The 12,753-nt window shown below is 36.6% G+C and overlaps 1 protein-coding gene across 2 annotated transcripts in view; it reads left to right on the plus strand.

Annotated features, from left to right (window-relative positions):
- Window positions 1–12,753, plus strand: part of LOC119781928 (disintegrin and metalloproteinase domain-containing protein 12) — a 127,106-nt gene that overhangs the window by 94,527 nt on the left and 19,826 nt on the right. For both annotated transcript variants that reach the window (XM_038282572.1, XM_038282573.1), the window contains one exon: window positions 4,922–5,099. In XM_038282572.1, the coding sequence (XP_038138500.1) occupies window positions 4,922–5,099 (178 nt within the window). The remainder of the gene's footprint in view (window positions 1–4,921; window positions 5,100–12,753) is intronic.

The raw sequence follows: 12,753 nt of genomic DNA on the forward strand, positions 1-12,753 counted from the left end.
AATCGTTTCCGAGTCCTTATTACATTGGCTTTCCAAACATCAGAGCATTTTTCTGCTCACAAAGAACAGCTGGATGCCCCTAACTTATGATGTAGTAAAGTGTAGTCATGTAGAGTTCCTGAAATAATTTAAAAGAATAAAAGATTTAGGTGTCATTGCATGTGCTTTTAATTAAATTCAGCAAAAAACAGAGGTTTGGGTGCAAACTGACCATATTCTGGCTCTGGCTTTCAGAGCAAAGAGGAAATCAATAAAATGATTTTCTAAGGAAGTGGCCTTGCATTGGGTTAGTTGTTGTCCTGAAAGGAGACAAGATGGGGAACAAAATAACAAATAATTGTAATTACTGTAATATACATTTCCACACTGCCTTTTCAATTTGAACAATTACAAATCCTCTGTGATCTTTTGCTTTAATCCAGACCTTTTGAAGATGTGCTTTGAGGATCGCTGACTTTCAGCCGGCACTAGCTTGAGTTGGCGAGGGACGGGAGAAGGCAGTGTTGTGGCGGCCAGTACTTTATGTAATCCAGAAACGTACATCAAACCATTTAGTGAGTGAGGTTGTGTCTGAACATTAACAGCAAAGTCATGACATGTTTAAAATGGTCCTTAATGTTAAAAACCCATCAGTGAAAAGCTCAGTTTGAAAAAAGTTGCAATAAATGAGCTGAGTAACTCTCAGGTGCCTTCCTGTTGTTATAATTCTACAATTCTTAGAATGGAGTTTTTAAAACATTTGCATCTGTAAATTCAGTATATTTCAGTATAAACTTGATGGGAACATGAGGGACGAAATTTAACAAAAAGCAAAACCAAATTTTAATTTGGAGATCACTCACTTTACATTTCACAGAACTAAATCTGTTAGAAAACACATTGAAACCATTTTTGATTTATATCTGCTTGCCCTGTGCCTTGCAGAAATATGAATCCTTCTTTGACATTTTTTATATATTACATTCTAATTTATACTCCAATGATCGCGACTAGGATTTTAATGTGACATATAACCATAAGCAAAAGCATATTATGTTAAATGAACAGGAAGGTAGACATGGCTTTAAAATAATTTTATTATTATGGCATTTAAAATATTGTGTTCATATATATCTACATCTTCAACTAGTTTTAAATCAATATATAATAACTAAATTTATGAAAATATCTTATGAAGGTTGAAAGGTTGCTTACTGTTGGTTTAAAATATGTATCATATCTGTGACGCCACTGTCACTCTGGCTTTCTGACCAGACAAGCTGACAGAAATTTGAACAAGGCTGGAAAACTCAAGGTGGATGGGCTGGCAGTGTTTGTGAATGACAAATATTAAAATACTGAATCTGTTTCTGTGAAATTTCGCCTCTGCGGCCCTGATATTGAACTGATGACTGTTGGTTTTCATGTATTTCATTTACCCAGGGAGTACACAGATGTTGTTTCAGCAACTGTTTACATTCCAGCCTTTGCTGCTGCTGACACTGTGAGTGAGGCATTATCACTTGTTGTTTCTAGGCTACACACAACAACAAAAAAAGCATTTGTGGAAATAAAAGACTTCAATCACACCCTACTCTCTGCTACCTTTCCAATGTTCCAACAGTTTGTCAGCTGCTGTACCAGAGAAAACAAAACTTTGGACTTATTCTAGGCTAAAGTAAATGCACTATACATCTATACAATAGCACTTGCATTTTACAAAACTGCAATGGAAACACTTTTTTTCACATCACATCACAAGTGATCCGAAGGAGGAGGAGATTGGAAGTAGTTGGATGATAATGGTGCCCTCTAGATCCATGGCTGAAATTGTATATTTCATGTGTTTATAGCCACTCTTGTTGTTTTCAGTTATTGCATAAACAACTGTATTCATGTGCAATTCTAATTGTATTCTATTATGCTGCACACATTTGTAATGGAAAAAACTGCTAGTAAGGCCCTATCTTTGGAAATCTAAGAATGAAAGTGTGGTTACAGGAAGCTGAAGAAACCCTGCAAGGTTGTTTTGAGGCTACACACTGGGATGCAAAGCATTAACCTCAATAAGAGAACATTAAAGCATGAATTGAGTGTGTTACTCATCACATAAGCTTATTTCTACATAACATTAGAACAGAGACATGCTTCCCAAATAATAAACCCAGTATCCTTCAAATCACCAGCGATCTAAAGAAACTGCTCAACAAAAGAAAAAAAGAGCCTTCTGGAAGGTAGACATGGAATGATTGAGTATACAGAAACAACCTAAGGTCAAGATAAAAGAAAGTAAGAGGGCAAACAGGAAGAAGCTGGAAAGGAAGTTGCGGTGGTAAAAAATGTGTGTTCAGGGCTGAAGGAGGTCACAGGCTTCAAGCAGAAGGAGAATCAGACATATTGAAGTCTGGGCAGGGCCAATGAACTACTACCATTATTCAATAGGATTAGTTTGGGAACAACCTCAACATCCATCTCTCCTACCAACCACAGTCAAACTGATATCCCGCCATCCTTTGACTCCAGGCTTCCCTCTCAAACCTCAAATATGACATTTTACACCTCTGTCATTGACCCTCCAGATGGTGTCGGCACCGGAGTCCTGAAGACCTGTGTAGAGAAGCTCCGTAGGATTCTACAAAACTTATTCAACCTTAGGAAAGTTTTAGCAACGTCAAAGACAGCCCTAATATCTATATAACAGTGGCAAGAGGTGTAAACAAGCTGCAACACATAAATGTGCTGCAAACACAAACAATACCCAAAAACAAGTTAGGAAAAATACTCATATTGGACCGGAACCTCAGTAAAACATAAACAGGATGATAATATTAAGACAGATAAAGTGCTTAAAAAGGCTTAAGGGAAATTTACCTTTTTTTTCTTTCCTCCAAATGTACCGTACACAGACATTACCATTGTCGTACAGAGAGAAAGTTACAGCATTTTTTCAATTAACAGACACACGGTCGCAAAGCTCTTATAGTCCTTAGTAGTTCCAAACATCCGAGGACTATTGGTCAGTTTAAGTGGCTTCTGGCGGGACAAATCATAAAAAATAATATATATTTATATCTATGGTCTCATTACATATATGTTTATAGTCAACTCCCACTAGGTACTTAGACGCATTGTTAATTGTTAATATTGTTGATTGTATATACCGAGATCCTTATCTTATTTTATTCTATCCTAATTATATTTCTATGTCATATTTTACACTGTATATATGGGAAGGGTGTAATTTTACTGTGTGGTTTGTAATTTTATTTATAATAATCTTTGTTATTACATTTCATTTTCCTCTATTGTACTTTCAATCTTATTTTTCTCTCTTCTGTAAACTGTTGCACTGCAAGAGAAGAATTTACTGCAAAGGATTAATTAAGTAATTTTAATTTTTTTTTCTAGTGGTTTCTAGAGTGCTTCTGGTATACAAACCTAGTGTACAGCCTTTCTTAACTTGCAGTTGTTGTTGCTAGTTGAAGCATTTTTAGTTGTATTTATTTTGTATGTTAGCTTCGTGTTTGTGCTGTTTTTACCGGTGAAGATTAACTTTTGCTTCTCTATATTTTCTGTCATTGCAGAATTTCTCTTTTACATATTTTTTGCCCTTTGTATGTGTTTTGTGATTTTTGTATGATGACCTTAAATATGTGTTTGCTAGCCTTATTTTGACATTTCCAGTCCTTTTTGTATTTGCTTAACATTTGCACTTCTTGGCAACTAATCTATATATGTACAGTTAAGATGTACAGAAATTAAAATAGATGCATGCATGTATAAATGCACTAACATTTCAAATTCTATAAAATTCAATGATCTTTTACCCAAAATTAAACTCAAATCACCCAAAGCACAACAGAAACATGCCTAAACAGGACCATCTACTGAAAGGCTGGGCAAGCATTCATTAGACAAGATATTTACAGTTACCATGGTAACCATTCTAACTGTGGAGGAGCTGCTGAAATCTACAAAAATCTAAATAGTTATTGTGAAGATTACCATCGTTAACATGAGATAAAATATTTAAAGAAACTTTTATTTATTAGAAGTTCATTTAAATCTAAATCTACCAGGTGTATTTAAATAATTTTGGGCTTATCATTATGAAAGATTTAAAATTGTGAATATTGTTCTGCAGAAATTATTATAAAGCTCACTGATTTATGTAAAGGATACTGGAAAGAAAATCTGACTTTTTTATGCTTTCAAGTCCCAATAGTTAAGTGGTCGGCAAAAGTAGAAGTAGTGCAGTGGTATGATTGATGGCATACTTCACATTGTACTTTTCACAATTTCAAGGGCCTTTTATATAACTCGATAAAAGAGTTGACCTAAATCGCCCACTTTCTGTCAACTATCTTTGTGATCAGCTCTAAATGGGAAGATTATGTACAGATTCACCTATAATATTCAGCCTTTTGCTCAGTTTTTCAGCATTGGTGGAGCAGTTTAAAATCTTATCAGATGCCATATGGAGAATGAGATAAAATCCATCCTTTTTCATGCGCATTTTTAACTCAGGCTTTCATCTAAGGTGCTTTGTTATCATAGAATAGCTCAATAAAGCCTCAAGCAGTCTTTAGCCAAGCTTTTACCAGACACAGCCTTGGGTTGTGTTCTTTTCTGTCCCTCTCTCTGGACTGAAGCCTCCCAATTGTCCAAAATTTCTGCCTGCCAAAAGGTAGGCAAAAATAAGGTTGAGTTTTTATGATTCCCTATCTTGTAAAATGTGTACAACGTGTATCCCTCTCTCCATGGGAAGAGCAAAACTGTACTGTGTGCATACTGATGGAGCTTCATAGAAGTTTCTGAGCCCTGGTGGTTAATTGAAATTTTGGTTAGCTGTAATTGTCACTGATTACATCAGACTGAAGAGGGGGACTTGAGTCATATTCCACTCCACGCAGTCCTTCACAAACAATTCTTTCATTTGCAGGTATCCCTTCCCAACTGTATTCAGCAGCTGCAGCAAGAAGGATCTGATGGCGAGTTTTGAAAAGGGAGTTGGCATGTGCCTGTTTAACATGCCAGAACTCAAAGTGCTCTACGGTGGGCAGAAATGCGGCAACGGCTATGTTGAGGAGGGAGAGGAGTGCGACTGTGGAGAAGTAGAGGTGAGGGTCACAATAAAGATATCTTGCATTCATAATTCGCATAATGGCTTAACAAACTTTAATGAAACACTAGAAGGTGGTTGGAACCATGTCAGGAACAAGCAAAGCCCTAAGTCAAAACTGTTTAAGATCACTTTTAATAAAAACACATTCTATAAAAATATGAGTGGGAATTTATTCAGTCTGTGTGCTGAGCTGCCTGTGATGGATATCATAACAGAAACTACACCCGACAGCTTCACCCTGTAATAATTGCAGTAGATCTACATTAGCATGCACTTATGCTGGTAAAGATTCTCAGTCATCCAGGTCATAGTCATTCCAAAAAAGTAAAAAAGCAATCCAAAAGACACGCAGCAGAACATAACATGTTCGCAAAAATATTGTCATCCCATATGTTGCTGGAGTCTCTGAAAAACTCAAGAGGATTTTCTCCAAACACAAAATCCCAGTACATTTCAAACAAAACTAGTGCATCCTAAGGACAAAACCCCCAGACCTAATATGAGCGGAGTGGTGCATGCAGTTCAGTGCAGTGAGGAATGCTCTGATCTTTACAGGTGCTGGTCATAAAATTAGAATATCATGAAAAAGTAGATTGATTTCAGTAATTCCATTTAAAAAGTGAAACTTGTATATTATATTCATACATTACATACAAACTCATATATTTCAGATGTTTATTTTGTTTAATTTTGATGATTACAAATGACAACAAATGAAAATCTCAAATTCATCATATCAGAAAATTAGAATATTGTGAAAAGGTTCAAAATTGATGGCCCCTGGTGCCACACTCTAATCAGCTAATTAACTCAAACCACCTGCAAAAGCCTTTAAATGGTCTTTCAGTCTAGTTCTATAGGCTACACAATCATGGGGAAGACTGCTGACTTGACAGTTGTCCAAAAGACGACCATCGACACCTTGCACAAGGAGAGCAAGACACAAAAGGTCATCGCTAAAGAGGCTGGCTGTTCACAGAGCTCAGTGTCCAAGTACATTAATAGAGAGGCGAAGGGAAGGAAAAGATGTGGTCGAAAAAAGTGTACAAGCAAGAGAGATAACCGCACCCTGGAGAGAATTGTGAAACAAAACCCATTCAAAAATGTGGGGGAGATTCACAAAGAGTGGACTGCAGCTGGAGTGAGTGCTTCAAGAACCACCACACACAGACGTATGAAAGACATGGGTTTCTGCTGTCGCATTCCTTGTGTCAAGCCACTCTTGAACCACAGACAGCGTCAGAAGCGTCTTGCCTGGGCTAAAGAGAAACAGGACTGGACTGCTGGTGAGTGGTCCAAAGTCATGTTCTCTGATGAAAGTAAATTTTGCATTTCCTTTGGAAATCAAGGTCCCAGAGTCTGGAGGAAAAGAAGAGAGGCACTTCATCCACGTTGCTTGAAGTCCAGTGTAAAGTTTCCACAGTCAGTGATGGTTTGGGGTGCCATGTCATCTGCTGGTGTTGGTCCATTGTGTTTTCTGAGGTCCAGGGTCAACGCAGCCACATACCAGGAAGTTTTAGAGCACTTCATGCTTCCTGCAGCTGACCAACTTTTTGGAGATGCAGATTTCATTTTCCAACAGGACTTGGCACCTGCACACAGTGCCAAAGCTACCAGTACCTGGTTGAAGGACCATGGTATCCCTGTTCTTAATTGGCCAGCAAACTCTCCTGACCTTAACCCCATAGAAAATCTATGGGGTATTGTGAAGAAGAAGATGCAATACACCAGACCCAACAATTCAGAAGAGCTAAAAGCCACTATTAGAGCAACCTGGGCTATCATAACACCTGAGCAGTGCCACAGACTGATCGACTCCATGCCACGCCGCATTGCTGCAGTAATACAGGCCAAAGGAGGCCCAACTAAATACTGAGTGCTGTACATGCTCATACTTTTCATGTTCATACTTTTCAGTTGGCCAACATTTCTATAAATCCTTTGTTTTTATTGGTCTTCAGTAATATTCTAATTTTCTGATATGATGAATTTGAGATTTTCATTTGTTGTCATTTGTAATCATCAAAATTAAACAAAATAAACATCTGAAATATATGAGTTTGTATGTAATGTATGAATATAATATACAAGTTTCACTTTTTAAATGGAATTACTGAAATCAATCTACTTTTTCATGATATTCTAATTTTATGACCAGCACCTGTATATTGGAGAAACCAAACAACTTCTCCACAGATGCATGACCCAACACAAAAGAGCAAGCTCCTTGGGACAAGACTCTGCCCTCCATCTACACCTTATGGACAAAGGACATTCTTTTGAGGACCCGAATGTTCACATTTTGTTCAAAGAAGACAGGTGGTTTGAGAGTGGCGTGGAGGAAGCCATCTGTGTTACGAAAGAAAAACCAACCTTAAACAGAGGGGGTGGACTCAGATTTCAGCTTTTAAAAGTTTACAATGCTGCAATTGAGTTGATCCCTTCCCACTGTCATCTTCATCCCAACCTCTTTGCAGGGGAGTAGAAGACCTCGCCAATTCCGCCAGGCCAACAATTCCCTTCAACGACACCCCTTTCAGAGACATAGACAGGCATCGGGCATTGCAGGCTAACAAAAGAATCCAAAAAAATACCTTTTCAAAGGGGTGGACCTGTTCGTTTATTTCAATTTGCATGTTTTCTAAAGGCTTTGTTGGGCTACTGTATAAGAGCCTCAAACTCAACGCTATTTCTAACATTTTGAATTGAAAAAGCTTCCTGGATGGGAAGCTAAAAGTCGTGGATTGTTTTTTATCTTTTTTGGAAGCGGGCACATATGTCTTTTGCTAAATGTTGCAGCTGCATGAAACAAAAAAAGTTTGCTTTAATAGTTGGTAATTATATCTTCAGCCCAGTGCTCTCTCTACATCGAGTTAAGTTATGTTTTTCGTCATGCATAAGTGGAACTTTACCCAGTATAAAATCCTAACTCTGTTTAATAAAAAGTTTTAAAAATGCCTCTGAAATGAGCAGTATGCAAGACACACGGGTCAAGTGTGGGGATGAGCGGAGAGGGTTAAACAGGGGTGTGGTCAGAATGAGGGAAAGCGGCGCTGTGCTTTAAATAAATAAATCTAAGTATCTCAATTCTGAACAATAGGTGATCACTTGAAAAGGTGATCAGTGCTCACAGGGCTCAAAATGCCAGTTCTGGAAAACTATCACCTTGGAGATTTATAACTATGGTCGAGGTAAATCAAATGCACCATTATGTTCAAACATGAAGCACTGACTTCCTCTTAACATAACAGCAGACAGATGGCATTCATATTCATTAATGAGTGCCACGGATGGGGATCCGCATCCAGTTATTTTGTCCCGAGCCCAGCCAAGGCTGTCCGGATATATGCAATCAATAAAACATTTCAATAGACAATCAGATATATTTACCTATGGTAGGAGGTCAGAATTACAAGAAAAATGTAAAGTGAACATCTACTTTGAGCAGTCAGACATGTAGGAGGCATTGTGATGGTCCAGTGATGGTACATTTTCCCTTAAGTACCGGATCAACTTGAACCCTTTAGTTTGCTCTCTACCAGCAAATCATAGAGGAAAATGTCAGGTCACCAGTTTGCAATCTTAAGAATGGTTGAGCTGTTGAGCAGAATGGTAATCCCAAATACACAAACATTTCCATCTCCTATTGGCTCAGTGTCTGGCATTGAACGTGGTTGAATGAAGCTAGGTTATCTTCATAGGTGTGTAAAATCGTAATTGGCAGCTTTGTTTGTGTCAAGGTGGAACTTTTTCGAGAAGGATTGTGTTAATTTGGATTTGCCTATTTACCATAATGAAATACATTTTCAACTACCTTTATAAATTTATTCTGGGTTTTTTTTTTTTTGGTCTCATTGAATTTTTGTGATGGTAGTTTGAAACCTTTAAGTGTGAAAAGGTTTTTAAAAAAATGAAGTGGGAATAAAGAGTGTGAGGTTTTTGCTGTCTATAATTGATCCCGCATCACTTAGAGGGCAGATTATGAAAGCGTGACTAAACTCGGCTCTCCTGAACTAGTAGCTGTTTTAAACTGCAAACACGTTTTTCAGAAGGCTAGGTTAAAGATAGGAATGGAAATGTATTTTGAAATGGATCTTCCTTTGCACCCATTTAATAATGGTTGCAAATAATGCTAACTATTGCAGCTGCTGGAAGGAAACAAATAATACAATTAGCATAAGCAGAAATATAAAGAAAACATCAATTATGTTTTGGAAGGATGTTATGAATTATGTAACCGCCCGAATGAAAGAAGGCCTCAGTGTTTGAGGTTTATTTCTATCTATATTTTTCTAGGCCGTTTGGACTTCAGCCAAGGTTGAGCTGAAAGTGTCCTTGTCTTTCAAAACAAAGAACCAAAACCTCAGTGTCTTTAGACAAATGCAACATCCAAACTCTGTCAAGAGCGTTGCGCCAAAATAAGGCCAGAGCTGATGGATCAGGCAGCACCTCGCTAACTATTAAAAACCCTCATTATAAAACCTTGGTTATTTTTCTCACAATCAGACTCCTCTGCCTCTTTTGGCCTCGGGGACCCTGGGAGAGGCCCCCTTTTATGGTTTGTTCAGCCTGAATGGAGATCTGGAAGCTCCATCATGTTCATATTGTCCCCTGCCAGCTTCATCTATCCAGTTCTTTCTGACTCTTATGGCACTCACATGAACACTTCACTTAGACTATAATAGCAAAAGGGAAATAGCTGGTCCTCTGGGGTCTAGTCAACTGGCCTCTGGGTGAGATCATCCAATTTAGCTCAGAATTATTCCTACTCCTGCCAAATTTTGATTTAAAGTGAATTTTACTGACCAATAACCTTCCTTTGACTGGAAATTACATAAACATATGACATTGAAGGCTAAGATGTAGCATTGCAATATTTGGAATGATTACAGATTTCTATTCTCTCTCAGGAATTAATAGCAGATTAGATTTGGTATCATGACATTCTCTAACAATCTGTGTTTTTTTTCTCCTCGAGGTTCCTTCCGTTTTACTCTTTGATTACAATCTGTATGTTTCTTAAATTTTAGAATAATATTTTTTTTATATTAAATTCAGAACTTAAAATTAAATTAGATTTGGTTTTGTACTTTATGGACCACTCCAAGTTATGGATATTGCTCTCTGTTGACTCACGATTTTATCTGAGTTTAACATTTGGTCAAATTTAAAGACTAGGTCAACTGAGATATATATATATATATATATATATATATATATATATATATATATATATATATATATATATATATATATATATATATATATATATATATATATATATATATATATGTTGTCAAATTTCAGAGACCTCTATTCCTTTACAAAAGATGGTCATCTCTTCACTCCTGTATGTTTGTTTGGTATGATTGAAATGCATAACAAGGATGCAAAAATGCTGATTTCAAATGTTAATTCTATCAACTATTAGTGGCACGTTCTTTTGTCAAAAGAATGGGGTTCGAATCCGGCCTGTGGTCCTTTCCTGCATGTCTCTCCCCCTCTCTCATACCCCCAGCCTAATGTCCATAAAGACGAGTGTGATTAAAAATAAAAGAAAAACTAAAAATAAAAAACATTGCTGATTATCTCTGCATTTTTGCCAATTTGATACATCTTGATATTTCTGAAATATTAAAAATACATAAGCATTAGACTTAAATTATACTATTCTGTCAATTATTCAAGTGATTCAGTGTTTAGAGTTGACAATGCGATTTAAAGCAGAGGGAGTGAGAAGCATAGAAAACAAGTTTTATTTGAAAGAAATGAATCTAGCTGATGAAAATAGTTCAAATATGTGCATTTAGATGCATGTCTGAAAATAAACCCACTCTCTCCAGGGCAATATGTGTACATAAAAATATATCTTCTTAAAATGGAAAAGTTTAGATATAATAGAATATGTATTTTATTGCCATTTATCGCTTTGATTATAATGTTATGCCATTAAATGCTGTATTTTTACGTCATTTAATCAAATAACTATCAGACTTTCATGTGGGTCAAACTATCTTTTGAACTTAAAACAATTGTAATCTGTTCAAACCAGTTTGCAATGCTAATCATTTATAAGATTGTAAGATGCTAATCTCTCAATCCTTGTATAGAGCAAGGACTATATAGTGGACTTTATTGTGAACTCAGTTAACTGACCATTAGGAGAGATAATCACTACTTTTCGCTCCCCATTGTTCACGTGACTCCGCCTCTCGGCATGGTGCCTGCACCATCTTTGTTATTTTTTTCAGCTGTGGGGTAGTGACAGCCCTTGGCGACAGCGGGCCGTTGTGGCAGCAAATCCATGATGTTTTGCAAGGAGAGCTCTCCTCCCAAAGCATTATCTGTTTGTCTAGTGACCATAGATGATCACTACTTTTCAAGGTGCATTGTGGGAAATTTTAGGGCCATTACTTTTTCATCCACTGTGACTACCCGTTCCGTCCCGGAAGCAAGATCTGTACCAGCAGGTCCTTTGCGCATAAACAACCAGATATACTTCTGCGCCCTTGATTTTAATTAGTAAAAAATACCTAAATTACATTTTTCCCTCCTTAAAAATGGTGAGCGTACAAAACTATAATGTGTGATATGTTAATAATATATACCCTGATAATAATATATACCCTAAAACTCTGTTTTATCATTTATCTGTACAGGAAATGGGATCCTACAGTACGCTACTTCCGGGAGCTAACTTTTTCGGCTTTGGATTTAAACATAAATCTAGTCTTTTTGAGTTTTATTTTTTCCTTTCGTGTTAACATTATGGTATATGGTGCGTAATCTAAAGAAAGAAATAACAAAAAAAATGCAGATAAACATGGTTTAATCATAATTTGCTGGACTACTCTGAGCATGATGATGACATCAGACAACCTGTTTAATGGAGAAAATGTAAAAAGCATCAAAATTGTCTCCGAAAAGTTATCAAAAATGTTTTAAAGATGTGTATTAGCTTTCTTTATTGATTTAGGGATAGAAATATTTACTTTTAGTACCATGATTTTTATGATGACTTGGATAAATATCTGCTTGTACATGCGCAAATGAGGCGATGGTACAGATTGTGCTTCCGGCACGTTTCAGGTTGTGACATCCACTAGATGTGCAGACTTAGACTTAGACTTAGAAAGATTTTATTTGTAATTTTGTTTACACAAGTGTAAAAAGACCCTCATCTAAATTGGCATAACCACTATATGCCTTTTATAGTGATTAGGGCTGACATTCAGACACAACTGAAATTACTCTTTTTAAAAGACTCTTCGGTCATATGTAAATTGAATGTAATAAGCATATCAGGTAACACATGCTATATTACTGTTTCAACCCTTATTTAAATTACCGTTTTCTTACTTTATTAAAATACCTTTTAAGTGTTGGGTTAGCGATCGTGTAGTAACTGTTAGCTTCTGTTGACACAATAGTAAAACATGTTTGTTTTCCATCTCACATATCTTCTAAGTATGCCATAAATTAAAATGCTGCTCTTAACTGACCAGAGCAACTTTTACCACATATTTTCTTTTCCTCCAATATGGCTGAACCTCAAACAATAATCTGTTACACCTGTTTTTTACACTTGGCTTTTCTCTTTTTTTAAAGCCCTTTTAAAGCTGTCAATTCTTCAAGATACTAGAGTGTTA

Source organism: Cyprinodon tularosa, unplaced genomic scaffold, assembly GCF_016077235.1.
Source record: "Cyprinodon tularosa strain WSP-4 unplaced genomic scaffold, ASM1607723v1 ctg185, whole genome shotgun sequence".
NCBI classification, from domain to species: domain Eukaryota; kingdom Metazoa; phylum Chordata; class Actinopteri; order Cyprinodontiformes; family Cyprinodontidae; genus Cyprinodon; species Cyprinodon tularosa.